Source organism: Xenopus tropicalis, chromosome 1 (genome assembly GCF_000004195.4).
Source record: "Xenopus tropicalis strain Nigerian chromosome 1, UCB_Xtro_10.0, whole genome shotgun sequence".
Taxonomy (NCBI): domain Eukaryota; kingdom Metazoa; phylum Chordata; class Amphibia; order Anura; family Pipidae; genus Xenopus; species Xenopus tropicalis.
The window spans coordinates 63,058,386-63,083,114 of record NC_030677.2 but is presented as its reverse complement, the minus strand read 5'-3'; the positions used below and the strand labels follow the sequence as shown (position 1 = coordinate 63,083,114).

At 36.1% G+C, this 24,729-nt stretch overlaps 1 protein-coding gene across 3 annotated transcripts in view; it reads left to right on the top strand.

The window, feature by feature from the left end:
* The window catches only part of pcdh10 (protocadherin 10), a 60,663-nt gene that overhangs the window by 17,851 nt on the left and 18,083 nt on the right, over positions 1–24,729 (top strand). For 2 of the 3 annotated variants that reach the window (XR_001171056.3, XM_012965336.3), the window contains exon 4: positions 51–401. Coding sequence is in view for 2 of the 3 variants with exons in the window: in XM_012965336.3 (XP_012820790.1) it covers positions 51–401 (351 nt within the window). In the remaining variant the exon portion in view is untranslated. 3 annotated transcript variants of the gene reach the window in all.

Genomic DNA, 24,729 nt, shown 5'->3' with positions numbered 1-24,729 from the left:
CACTCAAAATATGTTATGTTTCACACAACATCCTCTTCTTTGCTCCATAGGCACGGATCTGTTCTCTAACTGCACAGAAGAGTGCAAAGCATTGGGTCACTCAGACCGCTGTTGGATGCCTTCCTTTGTACCTTCTGCTGATGGCCGCCAGGCGGCAGACTACCGCAGTAACCTTCATGTGCCCGGTATGGACTCGGTTCCGGACACAGAGGTGTTTGAAACACCTGAGGTGCAGCCCGGAGGGGAGAGGTCATTTTCAACTTTTGGCAAAGAGAAGGCTTTGCAAGGGCTGACAGGGGTTGGAAATGGAAATGGTAATGGAGGAGGCAGCAACCAGGAGAGAAAGGAACTCGATGGCCTGCTCTCCGGCACCAGAGCGCCTTACAAGCCTCCTTATCTCAGTAAGTACATATTATGATCTTAGTGGTGTAATAGCAGGAGAAGCGCAAACTAGATCTCACTTTGTAGGCAATGTTGTGCCAACTAAATGCTCATCACCAGCAGGGAACAGATGGGCTCTGTGTGTGAATATCCTTGAAGACTCAAGGTCATGCAGTCACCTATTTACTCAATATTTACTATTTATGAGTGAGTATGAACATGTGCATGGTGCACTTCATACTAACCAGTGGACACTGATATTTTATGACAGACTCTTTTTTGTATAAGTTATATACTATGTAGACTGTTTGTTTAAGGGAAAAGGGAAATAAATATGGATTATGTTGAAAACATGTTTTGGGTTTATAGCTTTATTTAAAAAATAAACAGTACAGGGGAAATCTCAACCACTTCCTCCTGTTCTCCCCCTAACATCTCCTCATAAAGTCTTTTGTTTTCCCATAATCCTTTAAGGGAGGACCTTGGTACCCAAAGCATCCTCTTCCTCCATCAGTTGCTTATCGTTCATTTGAATGGAAATATATAATTTATAGTAGGCTTTGGTGCTGTTAGGTTGGTATAACTCAGGGCTATTGTCCTGTGTGATACCTGAAGCTAGAATTATAAGTGCTTGCCATAGGCAGGGTGTTTCCCTTTAATGTGGCTGGAAAGGGCTTCACAATACTTTAAAAGTGATGAAAACATCAAAAATGCTCTGTGTGTGCCATGGGCCAGGAGAAAAAGTTTATATTCCATTTTTATTTAAATAAACAATCGATCAGTCAGCTATTTATATAAAGCATTATTTAAAAATCTGTCTTTAGCTGAAAGAACAGATGCAGCACATACATTCAGAACAAAAATCTTTTTAATTGACCTGTACTGACTGTTAAGAGGGTATGGAATTCCGCTTTACTTATTGAAAGCCTGTGGGTATCTTTTGTTGTTCACCTTCTCTGTCAAAAGAGAGAAATGTCAGTAAGATGGAGATCTTAGTAACTGCACAGATTGTTTGAAGGTTTTCTAATGGTGACCCAAATTTATTTTGAACATTTCCTGAGCAGAGTAAAATGTTGCAGTTTCAAACCTGCATTATGCTTTGCCAAACAGGGGGCAAGATTAAATATTTTTAATCAGGGATAATCTGCTGTAGGGCAGTATGGCACTTACACTAGCGTTTTGTCTAGTGATAGTTATTAAAAAAGACACAGGGAAAACTGTCCAGTATTAGCTGTTGGCTGATGAAGAGACTGAGTAATAGTCTCTATTGGTAGGGTACAGCCTATTGTATAATCTAACTGCAAATATATATAGTCCCCTTGTGGCTTGTCTGGCGGTCTGTCTCAAAGGTACTGTTTACCCACATGTGTGAGATGTTTCAGTGGTGCAATGTGCTCTCTGGATGTCCTTCTAGGTATCAATATATACCAAATCTATGTTGAAACAGGAGTCACACAAGCAAAATCTCAGTAGGGTGCACCACCCATTTATTAACCAGTAACAGAACATGACAAAAAAGTAACATTTTGGGAAATAAATAGAATAACCCAGCATATACAACCTGCAAAATGCCCATTAAGTCTGTCATTAAGTCTGAAAAAAGAAAACCTATGGCATCCACAGTTTAGACCAAAAGGTAGATCATCATCTCCTAGTATATCTTGAGCTGGTGACTAGTAGATCCCATAAACACAGTACTGCCAAAAGCAACTTCATTGCCACCCATCTAGACATTTTCCAGTACTTAGATTTGTATAAAATGGTTTGCAAAATGAGAATTGTTTGTATCCTATATAATGCAGTGAAATAGCATTTTCCATGGCTGTGTAACACTTTAAGAGGTAGACCCTAATGCCACAGCTTCACCAAGTCCAGGCATCTTACTGCAGAGTCAGCTGTCAGCCAGGCCTTCATGAGAAAAGGACTAATAATAAAAAGAGCTTGAAAGGGGATACTTACTGAATGGTGATATAAAAAACCGGTAATGTGAATTCTTGTAGTATTAACAGATCATAAATTACAAAATGTAATATATGGAGGAGTGATTTATTTAAAAAATTGGTTTAAACAAAAAATCCAATGGTGTCACTCTAAATTAAAAATTCACCTCCCCAGTTATGTATAGCCTTTTATGAGATTCCTAGTTCACATTACATATGATTTTAATGATCATATGATCTATGAAATTTCACCAACTTTTACTGAATTACTCTGAGGTTATTTCTTATTAGCCCAGATATAACACTTAGGGCACCTTAATGCCAGCTGACAACTCTTTATGTGTATATGATATTTGTAGAGCTAAGACGTGCTGCCATGTTTTTATTGTATTGTAGATAACACGCAGAGCTATGCATGGTTCATATTTACACTTTAAGATCTTAGCTCATAAAAAATGTGTTTATGAGATAAGAGCCTGTGCTTTTCAATTTAGGTTTTAAGAAATTATTAGCGAAGGGACAAGCATGTTGCCAATTTTGTTGCTGTTCCACTGTAAATAAGTTAAAAGGCTGCGTCTCTTATGTAATGCAAAAATGCTCATTAAAAAATAGCTGATGGCTTCCATACAAGGTATTTACCACCAAAATGGAATGGCTTCGCTAAATGCATCAGTGCTGTGAGAAATGTATTTAGCTGTGAACATTTATAAGAGAAAATGAGAGGTTTAGATTATTGGTGGCCATTTGCTTGCTGCTAAATTCACTTATGTTATTTACTCTGATGCTGCCTGCCAGCCCTGCCTAATAATCATCGAAAAAAAAGCTGCTTGAAGCCATTGTTTTAGACCTGCTTTTTTAATGACATTATATGCTAGTCATTTGGGAATATAGTCCATTTTGTCAGATGGACCAATAAGTGTGTTGTTGAAAAACACCAGGCTTGCTATACTCAAAATGGCTGGAATTAAAGTGGTTACAAGAAAGATCTGGTAACAGATAGAAATAGGAATGTGGTATAGTGGTCATATAAATATAGGTCATTCAGGGTTTCAGATCTATTTAAATTCGCTTTCATGCTAACACATTTTACTAGATTCCCCATTAAATCATCTTTATTTTTAGATCTATTCAATCTAGCACAGATTCTTAACCTTTGTATTGGAACCCAACAATGGATCCCAGTGCTGTTAATGGTAAGGCCGTTACCCCCTTTAATGGCACGAAGTTCCTTTCTACAATAGAGCATAGTAATAGAAATGAGGCGCATCACTGATTCTACCAACTGTATTTGGGTCACTTGAGAATCAGGTTAAGGGAAATTTATAACCCCAAACTATGTAGGTCTCTGTAGAAATATACCTCAAAAACAGTTCATATGTAAAACACTGCTTCATCTAAATAAACTATTTTCATAAAAATATACATTTTTAGTAGTATGTGCCATTGGGTAATCCTAAATAGGAAATTGCTGCCCCTTGGGATGATACGATTCACGCTGCACACAAAGCAACCAAGGGCACACATAAATGCTAGGCCACATCAGCCAATTAATTACTCCCACACTTCCTATTACAGTAAGAGCTGCATTATTTCCTGTCAGGTGATCTTGAGGGAGCACACAGACCATCATAAAATGGTGGCTAAAGGGTAAATTATTTTGGCAAATTATCTGTTGGTATTCATTCTGGGTGTATAATTTTCCTTTAAGGAACACTGAACTAACATGCTAGAGTATTTTGCCACATAAAGCCAATTGCCCTTTAGATTTAAAAATGGAAACAAAGGCACTTTTGGGCCATTTACCAACACAGTAACTTACAGTGGGCAAAGTTGCACCTGGGCTGTTATCCATGACAACCAATCATGTTGTTGCTTTCATTATTCTCCCTGCAGCTGACTGAACAAAGCCAATTACTCTAATTGGTTGCTACGGATAACTGCCCAGGTGCAAATTTGCCTGCTGTCAATAAATGAGCCCACACTTAGGGAGAATCTGAGGCATAGCCACATGTTTTTTTCCCTTTTCATGTAAAGGTTGAAGGTTTATTCTAGTAAAGCTTAAGATCAGCACCCATAAAAAACACTAAAGTCAATAGTCCCAGTTGTGTTAAGTTCAACCATAGAAAATTGCAATCATCCCTGGGTACAGACACATCACATGTTTCCTATGCCTTTTAGCAGCATGAAATAATCTCTTTGTACACAAAGTATGAACGTCAGTAGAAAAACTGGTCATATGCCATAACACAAAAAGCTAACAGGAGAGTTTCTCTATATTTGAAGCCTTTCCTGGCGTAAGAAAAGCATATTTGCACAGTTATGTTGCTACTGACAAACTGGCAGAGATTTGGAGTGAAAATTAATATTAGATTCTGCTCAAAGCATGGTGATTGACTGCAACTTCAGTTTCATGCCATCGCATGCAGGCTGAGAGAGTTTCTCATCTGTGTAGCAATTCTGACTCTCTCAGAGGATATTTAGCAAATTCAACTATGAATGGAATGAAATACAAATGGAGTAAATGTAATTTTGACATCACATGGTGCCTTTTGCCACAGAATTTTTTTCTGTACATAAAAGGACAATGGTCTGCTGTAATCGAACAACATGTTGAGGCATCTGTGCAAAATGTCTAGGAATAGTTTGCTCCACCTCAATAATAACCAGGGCAAGTTTCAAGGTAAGGTAGAAAGGAACATTTACCAACAATGGACATGTTCAATAGTATAATAGACATTTTCAGTATATAAATAAAAAAATGTAGGTTTCATAGGCAGCAGGGCAGTGTACTTATAAGAGAAGGCCTAAACACACACAGAAAGTATCCCAATAAGCCAGCTGACTAGCAGCTCTTAAAGGGTTACTATAAGCTCAATAAATGAAATTAGAAAAAGTATAAAATTCATGGTGGCTTAAATGTTTGCTTCCATTGTTCTACCCGCAACTGGCTTAAAAAGGCTAATCATGGATTGGTTGCTATGGGTTATTGGCCAGAAGTAAATTTGTATAAATAAATGATCCTCCGGGTTATTAAAAATAACTATTACTACCAAGTTAATCTTTGCCACCTTGAAGTCAGGAAGGACTATTTTCCCCACTTGAGGCAATTCAAGAGGCTTCAGAAAGGTTTTTTTTGCCTTGCTCTGGATCAACAACAGTTAGGCCGGTTTCATATAGACATAAAAGGTTGAACTTGATGGAAAAAGGCAGAAGACTGGGCTGTCAGTGGGATCCTGGGAGTTGTAGTTTATCAGCAGGCAAAGGGATGCAGGATAGACACCCGTCTAATCCATGTAATTCCACATAAAAACTATTTTTTTGAAAATGATTTTCAAAATGCTTTACCATCATTAATAAATCATTATCTGATCTGCTGGAGTCAGTTATGGATGTGCTCCTTCCCTAACTCTCTTGACATGATTTGTAGCTGAAGTTGTAAAGGACCTTAATAAGATATTTTACTGTGCCATGTTACTGGAAGATGTTAATCAGGAAACAGCATATTTGACGTGATTCATTTGTGGTAAAAGCTTGACCTTGTGTCTAATTTTCTGTTCTGACCTTCTCTATATGGGGAACTGTACACTGAAAGGGCCAATCCCTTTTCATTTTAAGATTTTATCATATGGATACAATATAAGCAAGGCATATTTTCTGTTTATTCTGTTATACTGTTGTTTAGTTGTTAATACAGAATGCATCAGCTGCAGTAAGGATTATAATAGTTCCCAAACTGTCTTTACACAATATAAATAAGAGATAAAATAAAAATATCTCCTGCCTAAAAATGGTGAACATTTCCTTATATCAGTGACCAACTTGATATGTTTTACCTGTTTCAAAACAAACATATTATTGGTTTCTACAGGTTATTGCTAATGGACCAATTTAGTGCCTTTTGTTACATACGAGGGTTAACGTTTTATATAAATGAGACCATAGCGCCCAGATAACCAATAGAAACAGATGAAATTGTAACACTGGGTTCACAGCAAGCTAAGGCAATTAGATCTAACAAAGCTTATTCTATTGACATTGACTCCAGAGGTTTTAGCATCACACGTCAGTCTGTCTGTATTACCTATCCACCATTGACTGATCTACCAGCGCTGGGAGGGCAGATATCAAGAAAAAGTGACAGATATGGTTACTTACTTATTACTTAGTTACTTACCGTAAAAAGAATTAAGAAGAAAGAGAAACATAAATCAGTCAGGTTCATTTCCTTATACATCCCATCCATAAATGTAAGCACGCCTCAAGATAAATGGGTTGTATGTGAATCCTCTCATTGACTTCAGATCTGATAGGCAGGTAGTGAGCTCCAAGAGCAACTCCCCATTTGTATGGAATTGTGCATGATCCCAGCTTCATAAAGAACTCCTTAGTGAGTAGGGCTGGAAATTTGGGGAAAAAAAAAAATATATATATATACTAGAACTAGAATTCACTTCACTTATTAAGCATGTTCCCAAAACAGATATAATTCTGTATCTATTAACACTTTGTAAATGGCTCTATTTACAATGTGTTAATAAATATTATATTTACAAGTGGTAAAACTTGTAGTGATAGTTGATTTTCATCCTGTTTTTTTAAGGCTGGGTGTACATGGGTTCAGGCCTGGACAGGGATTCAAAATAGACCCTGGCATTTTAAATACACAGAGGCTCTAACAGCTCCCTGACCAGCCAACTAAATAGCTGCAACTTAAAGCAGCTGTTTCCGGCTTGAATGAGTATGTATGGGTTACTTTCTTTTTCTTTCCCAAAAAAAGTAGGTTACAGTTTTCCTCTGGTACCCAGTTGCTGTCACTAGATAGAAAACCTTAGACCATGAGCCCATTCTTCAAAGTATTTTTCCTCCTTTCTTCACCCAACCACTTAATTCTCCAAGTCTCTTTAATTGCTCGCTTTAATTAATACATGCTAGCATCTATCCTTCCATCTATTTATCTTCTTTGTTCCCATTCAGAAATAGGGAATGGCCATGAAGTAGACCAAATGTTTAGGAGCAGGAGGGCCCACTGACACCTGGGCCCACCAGGAGTTTTCCTGATATCCTGGCGGGCCAGTCCAGCACTGAGCTAGTGTCCCAAGAGACCCCTGTTGGTGGATCATTTCTGTAGTAACATATGCTAGCAAATGGGGAAACAGAAAACTCCCTGTCTGCATTGCTTACTGTGACCAACACCGCAGATAAGATAACGGAGATAAGGCTGTAAAAAAATACTCTTTTGACTCGACTTGAAACTGGACCCTTGTATGTATAACTAATGTGGCTAATGTGGCTTTGCATGGTCAAAGTGAGCTTCCTCGTTATTGTATTCATCATCTAATGTAACAAATGTGTTTCCAAATTTTATTTTCTTCAAACACATGATAAAGACTTATCAGCTGGGAATGTGTGCATAGTGAAATACTGAAGCACAAAGGTACATAATAATTACACTGAGCACACAATCTGACACATTTTAGGCTATATATAATCTGTAGCAGTCTTTTAAATGTAAATGTCTCTCATTTTATTTTTGGTCCGCATCACATGCCAGATAATAAAGTTCTGCATTGTTAATATTTATTGGAGGGCCAGTGACCCCAGCAAATAGTAAAGTGTTTAAAATTATTTATAGGTTGTATCCACTTATACAGTATCTGACAACAACAGTACTATTGTAAATGTTTTCATTCTATAAATGAAAGTTATAAATAATGTATGCCCCTATATATCCTATTTTAAATACTAAAAAACTATTACCTCAAAGTGAGCCCTATATCTACAGGATCCCCGCCTAGTTACATTCAGTGTTAATATTTCATTTTATTACATAAAAAGTAGCAGAAGCCTACTTACATGTACAGAGTAACACTAAATTATAAGGAAATTAATAGAATTCCCTCTGATTATTTGTTGCTAATGTTGCTTTAAATGGTAACCTTTAAATTGGTTCTTTCTGATGCAGAGTCTCATCAACTTGCTGACACGAGAATCACATGAAAAAGAACAAATTATTTAACTAAAACTAATCATAATTATAGCGAGAGCTGATTTTATAATTATCCTATTGAAGGCTCGACTAGCATGAAATACACCAGCCAATAAAATTGTCAAAGTTGCTAGTAAGTAAATCTCTTCTGATTAATTTTCCCTAGACACTCGTTATCTTTCTAGCGTTTTGGCACTGAAATCACCAGCAGAGGGAGCACTAGAGACACATTATTTATAACACTACTGTAATTACATATACACGAGTTTTGTAACCAAAATATTTCACATGAATTGTAAAGTAATACAATATACTGTAAATATAAAATAATGTTTTATATTTTTTAAAGAAATACATGGAACTGCATCCTGCCATTTGTTATTGTAAAAACTAATGGTAGTTACAACTGGACACATGAATGTATGTATGTATCATGATTGATTGGAACAAGGGGTCTTTCCTTAATGTGGAGTTTTGCCTCCAATAAGGATTAATTATATCTTAGTTTGGTTTAAAGAAAAGGTACTGTTTTATTATTACAGAGAAGAAGGTAAAAATGTTTACAAATTAGAATCATTGGTTTAAAATGGCGTCTATGGAGATGGTCTTTACATAATTTGGAACTTTCTGGATAATGGGTTTCCAGATGGATCCTATACCTCTACTAAAATTTGCTAAAAGGCAAACTAGCTCTTTAAGTTATTGGCTATCTGCATCTAGTATGCAATGCATTTGTTATTAGTACTAAAGAAGTTATGGTACCATTTTAGTTTAATAATCCAAATATAAAAACTTTTTTTTTGGACAAAGTATGCTTTAATTTGGTGTTTAATTAGCTTGAAGCCAAACCAGCCCAGTCAGAATAAAGGAACATAGATATCATATCATTGTAAGTGGCAATGGGCTATGTCTATTAACTTTGCACTAGAACAGGTTGGTCAAAATTATTCTTATTTTCACTTTGGCTCAGTTAAGGGTCCCAGTCTGGCAGAGAAGACCCATTTGCAATGCTCTGAATCAGTATAGCAATTGAACCTTATGCTGGAAAAATGGCAAAATGTTTAATATGAATATAAAGGATTTTTTTTAGAGCACATTTCTGCTTTAACCCTTCAAGTAAGATCCATAACTCAAATTTTATGTTTTTAATGTTGCTGCCTCCTAAATACAGTTGCAGACAACAACCAGTGTTTCTTTCACAACCGTCTATATATTTAACATATTCATGCAGATTTCAGATGCCTAGCAATTTGTATAATAATAGTTTCATTTGCCTAAAAAAGAAAGCAAGAAGAAATATTACTACACTTAATATAGAACTAATTAAATCTCATCATGGTCATGCATCTGGGCCTCAAGGCAGACACAAATTAATCGGACTTGAAATTATATTATAAATAACGAAGGAAGATTAATAAAATACATAACATTCTGCATTGTGCTTTCAGGCTCACACATATTTCTGTTGTAGCAAACATGGGAGAGCTAAGGGCTCTGGTACACGGGGAGATTAGTCGCCCGCGAGCAGGGAGTTTTGCCGCGGGCGACTAATCTCCCCATGTACCAGAGCCCTAAGGGATTGCTAAGTACAGTTGGATGCTTTATGTTGAAATCAATGAAATCTAACCACTTTTATCTTAGGGTGAAGACACACAGAGCTACTAGTAGCAGCTACTTTTTCATGGCTACTAAACTCCAGAAAATACCCTGCAATAGACAATACTGACTATTGCCTCTGCTAAAACACACATAGAGACACTTATCAGTAAATGATCAGCATTGTCTATTTTAGTAGCCACAACAAGTAGCTGTTACTAGTAGCTCCGTGTGTCTTCACCATTAGGGCTCTGGCACACGGGGAGATTAGTTGCCCGCGACAAATCTCCTGTGTCTCGGGCGACTAATCTCCCCGAAATGCCATCCCACCGGCGAAAATGTAAATCGCCGGTGGGATTTCATACGCGGTGGCGTGATTTCAATGAAATTGCGCAAGTTTCCTCTCGAGGCAACTTGCGCGATTTAACTGAAATTGCGCCGCCGCGGTTGCCATCCCACCGGCGATTTACATTTTCGCCGGTGGGATGGCAATCTGGGGAGATTAACCAAGAAGGTAGGATTATGTGTAAAGGCTCTGGCACACGGGGAGATTAGTCGCCCGCGACAAAACTCCCTGTTCGCGGGCGACTAATCTCCCCGTGTGCCAGAGCCCTTACACATAATCCTACCTTCTTGGTTAGGAGCAGTTGTGGGAGATGGTAGTTAATCAAATTAGACTTCCTAATCAATCCTGCTGTATAACATATAACAAATACATCCCCATTTGTAAACGGAAAATACATGCAGTATTTTAGGAAAGAAGATTATTTTTTTATAAAAAGCTCATTATCTCTCTTAAAACTAACCACTCTTATGCTAGAGTGTGGGCAGGTCAAACAAGAGAATAAACATTACTTTACTATGGATATGCGTTTACTTGGAGATGCATTAACAGCAGAGTGGAAGAGACAATTACAATGGCAGAGAAAAGCTAAATAATTGTACAGAATACTGCAGAGCATTAGTTAAATGTAACAAATCAAAAGATGCCCATTTTCATTTGCCATATTTCAGCAATAAGAGGAATTGATGTGAAAGCACCCTTATTAAACATTCTCTTGCTACTGTGTTACCAATAATAGAATTTCTGGATCATCCACATCATAGCCAATTCTCTTATATCCTGAACTGTGTCTTACTGAGTGCTCTGTTAGAAAATTAGTCTTGAAAGTCTGTGCTAAACATGACTGAACCGATGTTTTGTACATCTAGATGTAAGTCGAAGAATTACCGGAAAAAACGATTTTTCCATGCAAGTCATTTGGACGTATGAGCCTCGTATAACAAAGAAACAATTTAGCTGTTTCCCCAACTGACCTCAAGTCTCATGAACCACAAATTGGCAAATCCCCCTTCCTTCACAGGTTATTTTTCTGTTGTACTTAGGAAACATATAAATACAAAGATAAAAAAGGCACAATTTTAGCTAATGATGCCCACAGTTTTCAGACAAAATAGAAAGCATATTATTTTTAAGAAATTCACTATTAATAATACGAGTGTGTATTATATATAACATAAAAATAAACCTTTCATTCAGTAATGGTTTAGAACGAAAGGTGAAAGAAAATAAGTGGGAGTATAACCCAGTAGGTAATATTGCTTTTATTGTTATCCACTATATACGTCAAAATGCAATTATTTTCAGCGTGTCATTTAGAGGGATAACCAATGTAAAGAAAATGCAAACTGTTGTATTCTATCAAGCTATTGCTGACCTCTTGCCCTCTTTTATTGAGGCTATAGTGACTTATATGTCACTTATATCAAGGTTATTTACTTAGAAGAAAGCAAGGACATTAGAGTTAAAAGGGGTCATTTACTAATGCAAAGTGCAAAAAAAATAATGTGCACAGTTTACCCACAACGCAACAGCTTTTCCCAGAATCCTTCTGCAACTAAGTCCATGGTATTTGTGCTAGTTTTACATGACTAACCTTTAGTTGCAAGTGATTCCACTGACAAAACGTGCAAACGGTGCCCTATATGTACAATTGGTCCAAGCAGGTATTAGATAGAGGTCTTCCTTCCACGACTTTGGGTAATTTATCAACACTGGGCAAATTTCCCTATGGGCAGTAACCTATAACAACCAATAAAATTGTTGCATTCATTGTTCTACATGCAGCTGGCTGAAAAAAGCCAATCACTTATTGGTTGTTATGGGTTACTACCCATGGCAAATTTACCCAGAGCCTTAACATATTCCATATATCTCACAGTTTTTCCACTTTGACTGCATTTTCACCTTTCTGAAAAAGTAAAATTTGTCATTGAAAGAAATTCTAAGCATACACATTCATCTAGTATTGTTCAAATCTGTATAGCTAAAAGATGTCATGCCCTAACTGAGCCCATGGTATTTCACATTGTATGTACATTTATCTTGCTGCTAAGTGCATATTATTGGTCATTTGTTCTAAGGTTATGAGAGACTCCTTGCTGTGCCCTTCAAATGACTTACAGAGTATAATGTTCACAGCAAATCCTTTCTGCAAGTGCAAATACAATGAGTTAGTTAAACTGTACTCAAAACCCCTTTCTTCTGTATTTCTGTGCTTTAACAGGATCTCTCTCATTCAAATCTGTGTCTGTATAGTTACCGTGTAACATGTTTTTATCTGTAACAATAAAAAAAATATATTTTAATAAAAAATCGAAATCACCTTTTTATCACATTATTCTAATTTATGTGTGAACACAGTTTACAGGTGCAAATAAACCCCTAGCATGCCAATTTTATAATTCACACCATTACATCTGATTAAGGAGCTTCACAACTGAAGGGAGTAGAGCCATGCAAGTTAATCACTGCACATTGGAACTTGACTCAAACCGTTCTTTTTTTGTAGCTAAATTGAGCAGCAGCAGAGAATTATTTATTTTATTTATTCTATATTATTATAATATTATATAATTGTATTATGTTATTTGTTATACGATAAACAAATTTGTTATGCCATAAAATGAAATGATCGAGGCCTTCTCCCCTTCAGCAACTGCAGTGTACAATGCTAGTAATAAAGCATTAAGACCATTAAAGCTGAGAGAACAAAATTGTAGGTCAGTCAACGCAAAACCATAATTAAAATCCTTGCCAAAACCAAGCTGGGCAGACTATTTATGCAATTTTAACCCAATATATGTGCATTAAAACCTGTTAATACAATAAAAAGCAAATCTGTAGGTGGTTGATTTAATTATGTTTGACAATATGTCAACAAATATTTTCATTTATCCAGGCAATGGTATACAGCAGGGGTCACAAAACTTTTTTTTACCTGTGAGCAACATCTAACAAAAAAAGCTGGGGTGCAACGCAAGATTGAAAAAAGTTCCTAGGGGTGACCAATAAGGGCTGTGATTGGTTATTTGGCAGCCCAGTTTGGACTGGCAGACTACAGAAGGATCTGTTTAGCAGTGCACATGGTCTTTATGCCTCCAAGTCAGAAATTCAAAAATGAGCACCCACTGGGCCACTGGGAGCAACATCAAAGATTGGGGAGCAACATGTTGCTCCCAAGCCACTGGTTGGGGATCACTAGTGATGAGCAAATCTGTTTTGCAAATCCATTTCGCTTCGCCGAAAGATCCGCGAAACAGCGAAAAATTCTCCGCGATTCCATGCCTGGCGAAACATTTTGCCCATCACTAGGGATCACTAATATACAGTATCTGGTAGTGGTAAGTCTAAGGCAGTGGTCCCCACCCCATTTGGATGTTGCTCCCAGGGGCTTATTTTTAAATTCTTGACTTGGAAGCAAGCTTTAATTGCATAAAAACCAGGTGTACTGCCAATCGGAGCCTCCTCTGTAGACTGGCTACTAAATAACCAATCATAGCCCTAATGTGGCACCCTAGGAACTTTTTTTATGCTTGTGTTGCTCCCCAACCCTTTTTACATTTGAATGTAGCTCATGGGTAAAAAAAAAAAAAATGGGGTCCCCTGGTCTAAGGCAATAGTTTTTCGACTTTTTGAGAAAAAAATTTTCACCCTTGATTTCAAGTTGGGCCAGCCAAGACTCTGCCCCTCAGTTTGGAAACTGCTAGTATAAAGCAAACCTTTACCACCACTAATCCAAGTGACTTTGAGTTGAGGGGGAAGGGCATGACACCACCTGTCAGCCACATAGAATGCCATTTGTAGTTGTTTGACACTTCCTGTTATATACCTTGAACAAAGTACTTCTGTCTCAAATAATTTCATGGTATCCTTGTGACTGGATCATACTTTCAAGCCTCAATAAGTTTCAGCTGACACCTACCTGAAAAAGTCCAGCAGACTTTGTGATTATATAACCGTTAAATGTGTTAAATCAGTGAATGCTGAAAATGTTCCATCGCTAGAAGATATGTTTATTACAATTTTTATCACTGAAGAACAATCTATATTTATATTAGGGATGCACCAAATCCATTTTTTTTTGGTATTTGTCCAAATCCCAAATCCTTAATGATAGATTTGGCCAAATATTGAACCGAAACCGAATCCTAATTAGCATAAGCAAATGAATGCATAGAAGGCATAAAATGAACCGTGTGCGTAGGGCGTGGTGAAACTTTTTTAGCTTCTGTGTTTGTGTGAAGAAAAGTCACATGATTTTAAGGATTTAATTCCTCCGAATCCTGCTAAAAAAGGACGAATATAGAACCAAATCCTGGATTCAGTGCATCCCTAATTAAAAAGGTAGAATTGGATAAACCACACACAAAAGGCTCTTGATATTGGGAAAGCTAAAAACATTATCCAAAGTACACTTAATGAAAAGCATGAAGAACTCCAATTTGGATTTTTTTTTTTTGCTTACTGTAAGGCAGGGATCCCCAACCTTTTATACCTGTGAGCCACATTCAAATGTGAAAAGTGTTGGGGAGCAACACAAGCATGGAAACAGTTCCTGGAGGTGCAAATAAGAGCTATAATTGGCTATTTGGTAGCCCCTATGTGAACTGACAGCCTACAGAAGGCTCTGTTTGCCATTATACTTGGTTTTTATGCAACCAAAGCTTGGCTCCAAGCCAGGAAATCAAAAGTAAGCACCTGCTTTGAGACCACTGGGAGCAACATCCAAGGGGTTGGGGAGCAACATGTTGCTCACAAACCACTGGTTGGGAATCACTGCTATAAGAGCAAAAACTAACCAATGCATCACCATTTTCGGTAGCTTATACATTTGATTTTCTAGAACTATGCTGGTCAAATTTTTATATGTAGTGGTTTGGTCATTAGACATGTGTTGAGGTGCAGATAATTAAGATGATGATGTTATACATATAAATCTTTATAGTTTTTGAGCAGATTTGAGCTCTGCTCTAGATTCTGGCCTATAGTAGACCACAGTTGGACAGTCAGACCTGTTCTAGAGAAAATAAACAGGGTATCTTGAGTAACTATTTGTTCCATTTTCATAGACTTGTGTCATTCTGAAATTGTTCACGAAAGAGACTGACATCTTTCCTACAATAAATTATGAAACACCAGCACGCTATAAGCAATGGGCATTTATCTGAGTTTGAAGTAGACAATCTACAATTGCAGCTTTACAATCATTTCATTGAAATCATTAGTGACATCCCCTTTTGTTTGAGAAAACAAATGAGCATTGTCTCTATGCACTGAGTCCCCGTTCCCATGCCTGTCCCTCATAAAACATTTTCTGCCACAAACATTTAGACCCTTTAATTTCAGTTTTCCTTAATAGTTTTTATGTAAAAATAGCTCTATGGATTCTCACCTAGGCAGCATTCAAAGTTATTTATAACTAAATGAATAGTGTAACTAATAAAAAAAGGAAAAAAAAGTACAAGTCTTCTGGGTACAGGGTGCATATTTAACCTTGTAGTAAATCCCCAAATCCCCTGCCTTTGTGTTCTCTTATTTTAAACAACACCACTTATTGCTCTGAGATTTGAAGCTTTGCTGCTGTCAATTCTGTTGCTGCTTTAAGTGGGGGCTACTTAATGTGTAAAGAAGTGCAATACATTTATAATGGTTTGCAGTAAGGAAACAACAATGCTCACATTGATGGTTTCTTGCAGAGCAGATGGAAGAGACTAAGGAAAGGCAACTACAGGGGTATTTGACCCTGAAAGCAGCTCCTAATTATTTTTTGAATTATGATTATTTGCATGGGAACTTTCAGTGTTGGTAGTCCTTTTTGTCATGGGTTTGAAATATTGACATTTATAAATTCTCCTTGCGTAATTAATCTGAGGTCATGTAATAAACTATGCTAGGTTCAGATACAAAAAAATAAATAAATCATGAATTTGTTATTTAGAAAATGTTATTTACATTACAGTTACCATTTTTTTATCCACCATCTACTTCTACATGTTACTGTTTACTTATTTTAAATACTTGGAATGCTTTTGGTAATAATCAGTATTGTTTTGTTGCATTAGAACTTCATACATAGGTAGGCAAAAAAGTATGTCCTGGACAAAAGCAATTGGAGAATATTGGAGAAATACCAACTTCCACCATATAATTTGAAGTTTGAACTATATAAAAATACTAATGGAGATCATATATGTATGAATATATCTTTGCCTACCCATGTATAAGGTCTGTTGTATCATCACACACCTGTGACACCACTAACTGCCTTTTTAATAAAGCAAAAACCATATGGGCAATTATAGATACGTATGTCTTGTGCTAGTTATAACGTGGCTCCCCAGATGGCTTCCATTGTGTTAGGCAGGTATAGCAGGCTTTCCTATCCATGTATCCAGCTAACATTGCTGCTGTAAAGTAGCTCTTCAGTAAATCTATTTTTCTGTTTCACTACAATATGGGGAGTACTGTAGGTTTACTTGTCTATTACATGTATAAAGAGACTTAGATTGGCACATAGTTGCAGTGGGAATGTTATTTAGGTTGTCTTTGAAGGATTGGCTTAATTTCTATAGGTTGCAAAAAATACTTTATTATAAAAGGAGTGTGTTTCTTCCTGGTACGTCCAAATGTTTCTATTGAGTTGACAAATCATTCTGTCCCTTAAGCTTGTTCCTTAGTAGTCTTTTAAAAGTGGTTTTTAGATATTTATATTAATAATATCTAATGATGAGCATACATTTTCAACAGGAATGAAATTGCAATGAAATTCCACCATTGGCAATTTTTTTTGCAAAACCACAGGAAAAAATGTGTAACAGGACACACTGGCTCATCAATAATATCCAAATCATTTGAAGTGCAAACCTTTTCATACTAAGTAACACCTTAGATATATGGGCCACCATGTCCTCACAAGGCATGTACTCATCCATAGGCATATGCAAATATTTGCCATTAATGATGAGTGAATCCATTTAACTGCTCTGAAAAATCTGCAAACAGTGAAAATTTGCAAAATGCATTGTCAATTGTCATTTTTCGTGGGCAATTTTTCCATACCTTGCAACCTTTAGTTGCCCCCATTGGAGTCTATGGGATGTATGTATTGTCCTGCACCTACAAAATGAATAAATATGAAAACAAGGCCTAAGAATCAAATCCAATTAATTTATGAATAAGATCTGTATATCTTTCATGAAAAAAATTAAAGCCTTCATAAGTTAATGGTGTTTGATTTGTGGGGAATTCATTTAATTGTCCTTTGTTGACTCAATGACCTAATCTCCCAGCACCTACACCAAATACTATACTAATTATTGATGTAGAGAATTCAAGAAGGTGTATAAAGTCTGTATAAAAAAAACTGCAAAACTATTTACTCTTAGTTATTTTTTACTACCTACAAATTGCAGTTACAAAGTTACATCTAGAAAAGTAGGCTGTAATTCTTGAGTTTTTTAAATATATTTTTAACCTGTGCCTCATGCACTAAGATCATATTTTCTAATAATATAAGGCAAGACCTAATATATTTTACCAAATGAGTAATATCAGCATTTTCTGTAAATTAAACTAATAATCTTGCACTGCTATATGGAACAAACTATTTTGCACATCATTTTCGTATTTTGTTTTATAATTTATAGTCAATGTTAGAATTTCAAGCACAACCTGTATATTTCTAGAAAACCATCTTATTCACTTTGATACAAGGAATCTTACATTAGTTGCAACATCTCATTAGTAAAGTATGCCAGCAAGTTCCAGTCCTTATTTACACAGCGATAGGATTGGAAAGCCTAAAGTTATCCCTGCGGTATAAACATGCTTTACGAATGGCAAATTTCAACTCCTATTTCATGCAATCCATTAAACATTGAATAAAGCACCTCTGACAGGACTTGTCAAAACGCAGGCCTTAAAAAGCAAGACCATCAATTAGCGCTTGAGCCATTCCATCTTTTAGAGTGAACCTAATGAAATATAACTAGCCATTCTTTAGAACTGAGACTGCATTGGCTGTTTTAACGAGTGCACCCAAGGCAATGTTGTTCAGCACTGAGAAAGCGAAATGCCAAGAAAATAAGGAACCTGTAATTCCAGTTGTCGTTGGGCCATTGCAACTTAATTGTTTCAACCTGCAAAAATGTAAACCTTTAATGAAAATTCTTTCTGTGGCTCCTTTTATTTAAAACGTGTTATTTAAAAAAAAAATTAATTATGTTAGAATAATTTTTGTAAAAAAAAAGTCTGATACATTAAAACACTTCTTAGTTGTACATATCTAGTCCAAGTATGAGCAGTGGATTGTATGCTTTTAGCTCATATGTTTGCAATGATTAATTTGTAATTATAAGGAATAAAGTATAGGTTTGGGACTTGTTATTGCAGAATGCTTGGGACCTGGAACTTTCTAGATAAGGGATGTTTCTGTTGTTTGGATGTCAATACTTTTAGTCTACAAAAATAATTTAAACATTAAATAAACCCAAAAGGCTTGTTTTGTCTTCAATAAAGATTAATTATATCGTAGTTGGGAAAAAATGCAAGGTACGGTTGTATTATTACAGAAAAACTATATCATTCTAAAAAAATTGATTATTTCATTAAAATGGAGTCTATGTATTGTATTTCTGAATAATGGCTTTCTGGATAACAGATCCCATACAGGTATATTATATAAAAAGTGATTAACAGCAAGCTATAATTTTAAATAAATGATACAGAATTATCCCATCAGTCAGAAGCATTAGGGACTTCTTGGCAAAAGGTAAAATTGTTTAAGGGCTGGACATTCAGAAAACTTTGCATTAACAATAACCAAGAACATATATTATGCAAAAGGAGGAATAAAATCATTTGGAAACAGCAGCCATCTAATGCCAAGGGCATATACTTTCTCACACACTGATAGCATCTGGTGGTTTAATGGTTAATTAGAGTTAAAAATGTGTGCAACGGGTACCTTTGCATAGGGTACAGATGGTCTGTACCTCATTGACCCCACACATTAGTAAACACCAACGTTTAAAGGTCCTGGAGATACACCAACAGGCAAAGTATTGAGAATGTCTCATCATAATACATAATTCATGGCATAAATGTAATTGCAGTGCTATGTGAAATCATCTAGCCCATGATGGATAAGGCTAAATGTGAAAGAAAGATATAGAAGGGAAAAGAATATGAGCATTATTTCACTTTATTTAAATAGAATCCTAAATTCAGTCCTTTTTTTGGTACCATAAATGTATGTATAGATGAGATCTTTTTTTCAGCCGCTAACAGCACAGTATTAGCCTGCTATTTCCAAATACAAAAGTGAAATATATGAATTTTGTGTAATTATCATTACCTCAGGGGATGGTTGTACATATATAATTATAGGATTGAAAGCTGTCTTTGAAACTCCTGAATGTGTATTACAGTCACGAAAACCTCTTGGCATGTGATAAATGAACTACAGAAAATTAATAGATTTGGAAGTTATGGGCCTACAGCATAATCCTCTTTTGTTCTTATATGATTCTGTGGAGTCTCATTTTCACACAGAGCTTTAGCACACTTTAATACTTATATAGGTACTAAATATATGTATATATTTATGCCACTTACAGTTTGTGCCTTTATGGATAATAAATTCATGTATGAATTAATGAATTTTTAGGCACAGCTTGCAAAATATTATAGAAAGCATCATAATGTATTTGATAATTCCAGTTTCAGCAATTTCTTCTTACAGGGATGACCTATGAATATTAACAGGCTCAATGTGCTAGGCCCAATAGCAGCAAATGAAATACTACACAGTATATGTTTAAAGATGTATCTGTCTTTCCAGTATCTGGAAACTTCTATTTTCTGATGAGAATTGTTTTTATCCATTGTATGAGGGGCACTAAAGACAGTTAACTCATGTTTAAGTCCAGTTAAGCACTGCAATCATTGATTTGTAACTTGCTTATCTAGTCTCAATAATGCCCTTGCATGGCATCTATGATTCCTTCCAAAGATCTTATAAGGTTAATAAGGATATTTAGGTAATAGAAATTCTTGAGCAAGCAGATTTATTTTTGCAACAGTATAACATTATTAATGGGCCATGGTACATCCTACCATTACATGTGCTTAGTGCAGGAAAAGTTCTGTGTTTATATAGCTTTAGAGTATCTCTATGCAGAAGCTATTGGGATGGAGGCCTCTATAAAATCCTTTTTTTGCCCAACCACCTCCCCTAAGGATATTCTATGGGAAATTGTTATGCTTTTATCTTTTAATATTCCCCTAAATAATAAAGGACTGCAACACTTTTTTTAAATTACAGTTATGGGACCTATTATCCAAAATGCTTGGGATATTCCAGATACTGGGTATTCCTGTAATTTGGATCACCATACCATAAGAAAAACTAAACCCACAAACAATGTAGGTCTCTATAAAAATATATTGCATAAACAAGCTTATATGTAAAACCCTGCTTCATCTAAATAATTTTTCATAAAAAATATACTTTTTTAGCAGTATGTGCCATTGGGTACTCCTAAATAGAAAATTGCCATTTTAAGAATTAAAGAGACAGTAACACCAAAAAATGAAAGTGTATAAAAGTAATTACTATATAATATAATGCTGCCCTGTACTGGTACAACTGGTGTGTTTTCCTTAGAAAGACTACTATAGTTTATATAAATAAAGCTTCTGTGTAGCCACGGGGGCAGCCATTTACAGGAGAAAAGGCACAGGTTACTTAGCAGATAACAGATAAAACCCCTTTGTATTCTACAAAGCTTAACCGTTATCTGCTATGTGCCTGTGCCTTTTCTCCTTTTTCCCAGCTTCAATGGCTGCCCCCGTGTTGACATAGCAGCTCATTTATACAAACTATAGTAGCGTTTCTGTTGCAAACTTACCAGTTTTACCAGCGCAGGGCAACTGTACATTATATTTTAATTATTTTAAAACACTTTTTTGTGTTACTGTTCCTTTAAGGGCCACCTCCTGGGATCACAGAATTCACTGTGCACACAAACAAGCCAAGGCACACATACATGTTAGGCCCATCAGCCAATTAATGGATTTCTGCCTTTTGCTCCCACACTACTTCCTGTTGCAGTTAGAGCTGCAATATTTCTGGTCATGTGATCTCTCAGGAAGCACACAGCCCATCACTAAATGGTGGCTCAGGGGAAAGGATGCAAAAGGGCAATATTTACTGATATATATATATATATTCCGTTTTGGAGAGATTATTTAATAGGTCACTTAACATAATATAAACTATCTGTTGGTTAAGTATGCATTCTGGGGGTATAGCTTTTCTTTAAGCTGCCAATCTGAGTCCTTTAGACCGATTCAGGAGCTTATCTGCCCATGTATGGGGCCCCCTGATGGGCCTTCCCAATAGATACCTGGCCGAAAATCAGGCAGGAGTCGATCAGGCTGGTTTTATTTTTGCCGTCGGATCTGGGACCGCATTGGCTCATTGATAAAATTAAAACTTGATCCAATGACCCCTATGCCCATCATCAATCGCCACTATACGTTTAATATGAATATTCTCCAGGTCATAGTATAAGGCTTCCAAACAGTATAATAATTCTCACCTAAACCAAGGGAATATAAATGTTTTTGCGGTACAGTATGTGCTTGTCTCTATCACTAAAACCCTCTTTATATAGATTGACTTTTGGTCTGTTCCCTACAGCACAAATCTATAACCACCAAGCTAAAACAAATAAAAGGATGGTTCCTGACACATTGTAACACTCTTCAAATGTTTAAGAGGAGAGCAATATTAAGCCCTTTGTGAACTGGCAAAAATAGATTTGGACTCATGCTTTGCAAGGAGCCTTTCTGTGCGTTATTTACCTCTTTCAGTTTTGAACAATGTATTTAGAGATATATAATTTTTCAAACTGATTTGCTGTTCCATTCTGTTCTTTTGTCCCCTGTGGTATCCTATTGAGTTTAAGTTGCAATTGAGTTGAGTTGCAATTGTTTTCAGTCACTGTGCCAGCAGCCAAACCCTCTGTATGCCAAGGGGGAAGCGTAGTATAGACAGAGCGGCACAAAAGATACAGAAAGGAAAGGGATGCCTGAAACTTAACAGTCTTGGTTACTGTGATTGGGAAACTGCATTAGGAAATGTCAGCTCACAAAAAAGATATCTGGCACATTTGGAGTGATTTTGGCACAGTGGTATTGGATTTGAACAATTTGTGTGCAATCCAGTCATGAAATGTGGCTTACACAAGATTCTCAAGTCATTATGTATTGGTAGAGTGTATCACCCACAGAGTAAAAGCATTTATAGTTTTTTTTGTTAAACATACTCATCAATTTAAATCATGCTAAAGGAAATTGCTATTAAATCATTTTAGCTTCTTAAATTAGTTGGGATTTATTAACCACCTTGGCAATTTTAACCTTATTTTAGTTGACCTTCCCCTTTTGATGAATTTTCCTTCTCTAGTTCATTTTGAATGCTGCAGCTAGGCTTATTTGCCTTACTAATCGCTCATCAGCTTCTGCTCTACTCATCATTTGCTATACTAGCTCGAAGGAACCATGATTCAATTTTAATCATCTACCCTACATCTTCCCTCATCTCAAGCTACTAATCTATTTGCCCTGGGCCCTGTTCAAATGATTAATACTGCCTTTGTTTCTCATAATGGACCAGCTTTCCCTATACATTATAATGGAGTTCAAGAGATAAGCTGTAAGATATGTTTTCTAATTGAATTTAATCTGGCCAAGCATTTTCTGTAGCTAGCCTTAAGAGGTATCTAAGACTGTATTGAATTTGTAAAATATCTTACCTACCCCAAAAAAATAATTTAAAGACCCATTACTTTTTTTAAAAAAAAAAAGGTCCCCAGCATTTTCAAAGTGTCCTATACCTTTGCCAATAATAATATGCTGAAATGGACAAGTAGAAGGAGATATACATCAGGCATACAAAGTACAAACTGTACTGATTTATAGAGGAAGCAAAGAGAATCCTTTTTTTTAGACTTTGCAATCTAAAAGCAGAAGGCAGCATTAGACCCCTACCCTCATATGTAATAAAGACGCTAAGTTTGCCCAGAAGTATTAACTCATAAAAACCAATAAGTTGTTTGCTTTTAAACAGGTGACCAGTTAATTCTACCTGCTGGTTGGTTGTTATGGGTTACTGCACCTGGGCAAACTTAATGCCTTTGATTACATAACCCAAAAAAGTGGGGGATGGTCAAGAAAGGTGTTAGGTAGTAGGAGAGATATGATATAGAGTATTGCATTTATTAGGTAACTTACAGTATATCACAGTGTACCAGTAGGAAATCTAAACTGTATGGAGATAAGCTTCTCTGGAACATTAGTTCAATGTAGAAAAGAAGTGGACATAAATATATATATATTATGTTTGGGACAACCAAAAACAGGAAAACAGGTATATTTAAGAGATTCCTATACTGCTTTGTTTTATTCACAGCCCAGCTGTCTTTAGGAATTAATAATTCATGAAGGAGTTATCTGTTATATGCATTAATTGCTTGCTTCTGTCATTAATAAGCTGTTTGCAGGAATTACATATTCTATCTATGGAAAGGCTGTCTGCACAAACTGATTGACTTTACACACAAACTTAATTAACTTACAGACAAACCAGACAGCTTCATAACTCATTTTATACATAACTTGTGAAAACAACTAACTCCTAACTGTTTTATATCCCTCAGGCAGTAGTATGCACAAATTGCTTTACATGCTCAAGCCATGATAATTTCTTCCAGAAAACCATTGTGCACAAACCAGCTTTACACTATGATGCAACACTATTTGTTTCTAATGATGCCAACATATTTCATCATACAAAATATTTCATATTTCATTCTTTTGTCAGTGTTCTATTAAGGAGTGCGTGGGTGAGGAGTTCTGAGTTTAGCCCTGCTGCCTTAGGGGCTGATAGCAAAGATGGCAAAGACTGAAAATAACAAAAAGTTTTACTTCCCAACAAATTGGTTGTAGTGATCAACTGAATATAATTAATCTAACTACCATTCTACAGATGAAACATCTGTAAACTAAATTCCTCCTTATCTGAAAGCTTGAAACACACTGTGGTTGCAATGGGGTTTTGGGAATGAGGGATTTGTTTTTCCTCATTATAGAAGGGGGAGAGAGGGGGAGAAAGTACAGGTAAAAAAAAACAAACTATAAACTGTATATTGGCGTATACTGCCCTCATAAGTATAGTAAATTGTAAGATATGGCAAGGCGCAGTAAAGAAACAGCTTTTTTTGAAAATCAATGCTTTTCTTTTACCAGAATTTTGCCAAATATGTGATAAATGTGTACTGGGGTTTATTTGGAGGGGTTAAAAATGTCTTTTCTAAACCCAACTTAACTATGTAACTATATTCTAAAAATTTGCATGCAGCAAGTATGCTCTTCTTTTAGTGACTAAGTATTTGGTAATTACTGTAATCAGAAAGAAC